We start from the raw sequence: 7,500 nt of genomic DNA, 5'->3' as shown, positions 1-7,500 counted from the left end.
GTACGTGTATGTGTGTGTGTATGTGTATGTGTATGTGTATATATATATGTGTGTGTGTGTGTGTGTGTATGTGTATGTGTGTTTGTGTGTTTGTGTGTGTATGTGTGTGTATGTGTGTGTGTGTATGTGTGTGTGTATGTGTGTGTGTGTGTGTGTGTGTGTGTGTGTGTGTGCGTGCGTGCGTGTGTGTGTGTGTGTGTGTGTGTGTGTGTGTGTGTGTGTGTGTGTGTGTGTGTGTGGAATTCATGTTGAACAGATTGCAACAGGAACGACGAAGGGAAGGGCAAGAAAACACACGAATATGCCGAAGGCCTTTTCACTATTGCTTCGTCAGGGCATATGTTACATGAGGTACATAGAGGAGTATATATATATATCTATATATATATATAAAATGTACATATAAATATATATACACATATGTATTACATATATGTTCAAGATGGCCTAATAAATGGGTCCTTAGAGACTAAGCCATTGTGGAGTCATCTATATGTAAAATAATATATAAAACAATACCACACTGGAAAGCGCATTTTCCTAGCATCAAAGCTTACCTTTTCACCAATCCATGAATCTAACACATCTTTACTAACCTCAGTCATTTCTGAAGCATCATTTTCTGATGATGATCCTGTTACATCCTCCACTTTCTGCTCCCCTGATAAGTCTTTCCTCTTGTATATTTCCCCATTGCAGCAGTCCTCCACTTCCTTGCCTGCCTCAGTAAGTTGGTCCCTCTCGCTCGTTCCCTTGTTTGTAACTTTTTGGTCCTCAGGGGATGAGCATGCACCATTGGTCTCATCTTTTGAGTTGGACTTTACTCCACCTGAATCTCTGGCTGTTTCACTTTTATTTTCTTCCATCTTGAATTAATCTAAATAGATGTTAAATTTAGGAGAATTAAATTAACATCACAGGATGATTTGGTATGCCTCTTCTATACACTGTCCTTCCATGTGCAAGAGATCATATGATCACATCCTCTGGGGATGACGTCCCAAGGTGCTGATGTGATGGTCTGGGAAGACGAGTCACTCAAAAACCTGCAAATTAAGATGAAACATTAGTAAATTCTGGCCTTCCCAAATGGGCGTCTCCCTTGGGCCAGAAAAGAGTCGATGTGGGACGACAGCAGAGGAAGGGCAGCAAAAGGAGGAGGGAGAAAGAATAAAAGGAATAGAAAGAAAGGATATTAGATAAACTACATTATGTCTGGGAGACAAAATGGCCCTAATGATTTTTGTTTAATGAGTGTTCTTGAAAACTTTAAAATCAAAACATATCAGTAAGAGTTTAACAAATGAGAGCTATTTTCTAATTCTTATTGGAGGAAAATCTGAATTCAAATAAAGCCTCTCTTAAAATCTCATTCCAAGTAGCACTTAGAAAAAGGGTTTTCAAACAAATATCTAGAAAAGTGGCTGAAACAGCAGAGCCACAAACCTCTAAGTAGCAGCATGGCAAAGACTTTGGGACTGTACACAAACCTATCAGCTCATGGTTACATGACCTCCAAAAACCAATCAGCTGGCAGAACAGGTTTCACTTGCCTTTTCCAGGTTCTACTTCGTCCTTCCTAGCCCCATCCTACCTGGCCACACTTTTTTTTTTACTTTTATTATAGTTTTCATATCTAATTTTGTTTCTGTCTAACTTTTGCAATGAGATTTGTTCATAGCATCTATAAGCCTACTGTGAATACTGCAAAACAACTAGTTTCCCTATTTTCTGATGGATATTGTGCCTATTTTTTTCACAGATGTTTCTTTGTAAATAAAAAACAATAATCACAAAATACTATGTTTGCTTCCCTTTCAAGTTTTGCTTTCACACAAATATATACATTGCTCACCATTTTCTCAATTTCCTGTACATGTCACTTATCATACTTTAGGAGGAAATGCCACATTCTTTTTATCTTTTCAATTATTTGTCTCTTATTAACATATCAAATACAACCAGATACATGTGATATGATTATTTATATAAAACAGATTAGAAATTGTTTACAGCTCTATCTTCATTCACACATCTAATCTACAAGATAATGTATTAGTAAAAAAATCCTGGCCCTTAAAATATTGATGATAATGCTTTGACGTTCATATCCATGACAATGATTTAGGAATGAAACAAAAAGGTTTGGTTTGAGTGTTTAAAAAGAAATTTTATCAGTCGGCAAGAAATAATGAGAACCAAATTTTATGGGATGCTGTTTTAATACTCCTAAGTTTTGCTAGAATCTTGGTTAACCCCTTGGATCAAGGTGACTCGACCATCACTTCATAAATAAATCTGGCAGAGGGCTGGATGATGGGAATATTTCATTGTAGAAAAATCTGATTGCTACTGGGGTAATGGGATTATGCCATCATGATAAACTGGTAAACAAATGTGGAATGTATCATAGGTAGGCCATGACTGCAAGAGCACCAGCTCTAGGGATGAGCACTAGCTCTAATTGTTACTTACAACTAAAGATATGATATGGAAGAAAATGGTCTACTTTCATCTTGATACAGTATGTCAAATGACAAATACAGTCTTTGGAAAATGGCAAAAAAAGCAAAAAATGGTTAGATGACATTATAAAGGGGAGGCAAGGAGTGTTCCTGTGAGCTGGGCCTAAAAACTACACACTAATGATAGTCGGGCCATGTGCAAGTGAGGCACCCAGATTTAACAGGTTAATAGATTTACTGTAGCTAAATAGAAGTTTATTTCAGTGTTTGAGTATTACACAAACTACATAAACTGATAATGCACTTGAAGTTTCTTCAAGTATCTTGACCTCAACCAAATTTACTTCAGTCCAAAGACCTTTCATGACAGATTATCTTCCAAAGAAGAAGAAAAAATAATAATCTCATCTTACAATAATTATAATTCAAACAGAACTATTCAAATTCTTTATATGAACAAGATACAGTAAGTTAGTGTTTGCACTTACTAATTTAGTGTTGCTTTCTAAGCAAGTTGGTATGAAACTAAACTGATATAGGCAATGACTTGACAAAATAACAGTGACGTCTTAGATGACACAACATATATTAGCAAAATAACAGCAGTGTCTTGCATGACTTTACATATCTAATTTTCTTTTGATAAGGTATAACATTTAACTAAATATAGTAAACCAACTAGAGTAAGATTTTTATCTTCTTCTTCTTAAAGAGAGATTACAAGAGCCCATTGTATGCTTCATTGTAAAATTGAACAAAGAACTTACACACTCACAAAGAATTTCTGACTTGGTTGTACACTCTTTGTCTACAAACATATGGGGCTGGCAGGATGAGGTTAGAGTTGATCTATCTATGAATAAACTTCTTTAAGTAAAATGAGAAAGCTATTCCTTTATAAATCTTTTATGTACTGTCACTACTTGACCTGTGAAGTTGAAATGAGAAAACAAACTTGTCATTGTCCACAACAGCTTGCTGCCAGTTAGCCTTTGACACCGTCTTCCCATAACGACACTAGAGTGCCTTCAGCTCGAGTGGTAGGGCCTGTACCCCTGACCTTCAACATTCCTGGTCAAGGCTCTCTTCTCTAGTTAGCCTACAGGGTTTCCTTTTTCCTAATTACAGAAATTGCATTAAATAGGCTGAGGATTTACCATCCTAATGAGTGTGTAATTTTGTGACAAAACAATGAAACATTCATTTCACAGCCAAGTAAGTTTAGATGACACCCAAATATTCCCATTTTCCTTGTTGTGATCTGTGGACCCCTACAGCTTTAAGAACATTGGTAAAGGCCAACCATTCTCTATACTGTATCATCTGGCAAGATAGTTTGCAGACTCCGCTAATGATTTATTGTCAGGCAAGGAGCCAGTTCAAGCTCCATCTTGCAAGAATATATTTGGTGGAAGTTTGGGGGCCTTTACTAGAACACAGATGCTGTGGAGATCACTCAACACACCACAATTCAGACAGACTTTTGATTGTAGGTCACCAATCACTAATCACATCAAATGTGAAGGACAACTGACATGAATGCAAACTATATTACTACAAGAAAAAAGTCTCATCTGCAGATCTATCATAAATGCCTGGTCAAGTTACAGAGTATAGAAATAGTGACTTGTGAAATCAGGTAACTGGTACCTGAAGCTTTGTGCCAAACTACCATTATGCTCAAAATTTACCAGTCAACTTCAGCCAACTCTTCACAGCTTTCTTTTCACACTAAATAATAAATGACTCTAAACGAGCAGTTACTGATAAAGGACACCTCAATTACCTATGCCTACCTTATATATAGAATATGAAGGAATGGAGGACTAAGGATGGCAATTCCCGTATAGATGCATTGCACCTATATCAGCTCCCCATTTTTGCTCCCCAACACAGCAGTCACATTTCTCACTTGCTAGTGTTTGTACCTAAGTATCTAGAAAATCATATATATGGATAAAACACTTGTTGATTAACCCCTACGATCTGGGTGATGTGACCATCACTTCATAAAAAAACTTGGCTTGAGAGGCAGGTGACATGAACATTCCATCATGGGAAAATTTTGGCTGTGAGCCACAGTGATGCGAACTCGCCATCATGAGCATTTCGGCTGAAGGCCGGGGAGACGGAAATGACTCCCCACATACCTCTTGGAGGGTAATTAGATTCATTTAGTGTTTAGGAAAGGGCCTTTGCATTATTTCCATCAATGAATGAGTGTGGAATGTACAATCCATGAGCCATGACTGGAAGAGTACTGGCTCCAGGGAGGATGCCATTCCATGCTTCGGATCCTATTCCTGCCTGTCATGACCAGCAGTGCAGGTTGTATTAGAAAAGACTGAATATCAATTTTTTTTTTTTTTTAATGACACAAATAACAAATTGTTATTTACTGTAATTATTACTGCACTGAGGTATGGACTACCTAGACAGATGATATGGAGTTGGTGCAAGGAAAACTGCCTTTTACCATCTGGATAAATCAAACAAAATCACAAACAACATTGCAAGGGGTCTTGTCACTGCACACAAGTGTTCACATGCGCCCATGCCTATAAACTTCACATCCATCAAAGTGGTCACTCACATAAGCCTAATGAATGTATTTTGGGCCACGTGATGGCAGTAGAGCATTTAGATACAATGGGTTAATTATAGGCTCATTATTGTGACAAAATGAAACATTACTTTTATCTTATGCCAACTCTTAACCAATGACATATGTTGAACACCACTCATTTGGCTTACCAGATTGGGTGCAAGAACTCTTTTCTGCATCAACATGACCACATTTTAAAAGGGATAAAGGCCTATTTAGTTACTTTTCCCAATAAACAAAAAAATAATTCTCAGGAAAACGCAAGTGATAGCTACCAATGCTGCTGCTTATTTTTTCCTTACTTGTACTTTTAGCAACTTGCTGCCTAAAATCCAGGCATTAAGCATACTTGAATAGTTGGTTAATCTTTATGGTATGGATGCACTAAGGACAAACTGAATATGATATTCTTGTAGAGGACAAAAAGTTCCAGTTGTTGGTACAAGAAATTATCTGCAAACATGAAAGGTAACACCAAAAATAAAGGAAAGAGATCACGAATAGAGCCTCTCTCAGCCTAAGGCCACTTGGTGCTCTCTAGATTCAGCTCTATCTTCCTGTGCATACCGAAGTGAAGACAATGTTCCCTGGGGGTATTGGGGAGCAGAGTGCCCCATCAACCCTCCCCTCGGGCAGTGCAATTATTAATGGTACTTGATATTACTTTCCATATGAAAATATTAGTTCAGCAATGCTTTAAATTTACACAATGACTATTAGTACAGCAGTCATATCCCCCAATTGGTGATGGCTATTCCCACAGACATATCCTGCGCTTGTTTGGTATAATTGTACTTCCACCCACAAACAAGATGGCAGTGTCTTAATTAGATTAGGTTGGGTTAGATTAGGTTATGTTAGGTTCATACGTATTACCCAGATTTAACGCTTATATGTGCATATTCACATGCCAGACTGTAGAGTATTTTTCTTGAGTGGAAAACATCATTCTGTCAACATTTACGTGGACGGATCTGCGGACGGATGATGAAACAAGCACGGAAAGGTCAAAAGAATTTTATGAGCAGAAGATGATTTAAAAAAAGAACTAAGCATGTGTGGAAAGTTACCCGAGAACTACATTTACTCGGCCAGAATTTAACCAAACTCTACAGTCTGGTGCACATGTATGACATATGCCTTACAGCGAGAATTCAGGTATGGCTGCCATACGCATAACACTGGCCTTTTGTTAATACTTTCATCGCTGTGGATATTGTTCCGGCACCGGATTTTATATGAGTTTGGCTATTCGTCCAGCATACATGCGCACTAACTATTTGAGCGCAAACACACACTCGCGCATTAGCCTTGCATACAAACTTTGGCGTTGTTTTTGTCTTGTTCATTGTCTCAATCCGACTATGAATATTGCATCAAATGACCAAGACAGAATTATTGACAGTGCGCGAGCACTAGTGTATACCGGACGAATAGCCAAAATGTTATAAAATCCGGTGCCGGAACAATATCCACGGCGTACTTTCATTCTGGCCACACCTCATCTTAACTACTCGAGCACCCATGAAACCCCATGAAATGATGAGCCTTGTACTGTTTTATTTTTCATGATCCTTTGCAAATGAATCATTAGTTCACACAAGAAACAGAAGGAACATATTTGCTGATTTCTTTAGGCTCAATTTCCTTCGAGTTGAGAGGACATTCTCTTTTGCAGGTTTATGTAAGAGATACAAAAATATCATCTGGACCTGGAAAAGAACTAAAGCATGAAAGGTGAAACATGGCAAAATGAATACGAATTGATATGCCAGTCATGACGAGAGATATGACTAATAAGAATCAGATATTCTTCACCAGATGTTTCAGCGTGACTTACACATCGCCGATTATTTGAACGTATATACATGCAATCCTCAAGGCGATATGTGTACTATATGTTCGCGAAATGACACACAACGAGGCAAAATTAGAGGAAACATGGAGAGAAAAATGGAATCACCTGCCTTGAAAGGTCTCATCACAACATCACGCTGCGTTCGAGTCAGTTTAAAAGATGAAGTGATAATGTTAACGTCTTTTCCCATTGTTGATGAAAGAATGTCTTATAAATCATAGAATTTATAGAAAAAAGTATTTTGCTCCATTTAATGTAAGTCATTGAGGCAAATTATTTGATAGCACGTGATTATACTACTGATCAAATTGTCGATAGTGCTTATCACCATTCATCTTCATACAAAATCTAAATTTTCACCTATTCTAAACTATATACAAATGAATGATAATCACATCTACACTTCATTTAGTATTTAGGTAAACAAAAAGCACACATTTCATCTGACAGCGAATGCATGTTGTGAGTGTGTGAGTCTCTTTCATTTTCGTCTTTATCATATTTATCTCGTTTATTGTATTTTCCTCCGATTCCACGAACCCTCCTCAGCTCCGGGCGCAAGAAAGGTAAGG

General features: G+C 37.5%; 1 protein-coding gene across 3 annotated transcripts in view; it reads right to left on the bottom strand.

The window, feature by feature from the left end:
- The window catches only part of LOC113800651 (TBC1 domain family member 20), a 16,277-nt gene extending 9,191 nt beyond the window's left edge, over positions 1-7,086 (bottom strand). The window contains exons 1-2 of one of the 3 annotated variants that reach the window (XM_027351451.2): positions 7,038-7,086; positions 597-1,046 (exon numbers count right to left, since the gene is read on the bottom strand). In XM_027351451.2, the coding sequence (XP_027207252.1) occupies positions 597-866 (270 nt within the window). In that variant the 5' untranslated portion in view covers positions 867-1,046; positions 7,038-7,086. Of the gene's footprint in view, positions 1-596; positions 1,047-4,261; positions 4,732-7,033 lie in introns of those variants that run through there. The other 2 variants (XM_027351450.2, XM_070143567.1) reach the window with 2 other exon arrangements.
- Between the last annotated feature and the right edge of the window lie 414 nt (positions 7,087-7,500).

This window comes from Penaeus vannamei, chromosome 31 (assembly GCF_042767895.1).
Source record: "Penaeus vannamei isolate JL-2024 chromosome 31, ASM4276789v1, whole genome shotgun sequence".
Classification (NCBI taxonomy): domain Eukaryota; kingdom Metazoa; phylum Arthropoda; class Malacostraca; order Decapoda; family Penaeidae; genus Penaeus; species Penaeus vannamei.
Note: the sequence above shows the minus strand (reverse complement) of the source record. Positions and strands in the feature narration are given on the sequence as shown.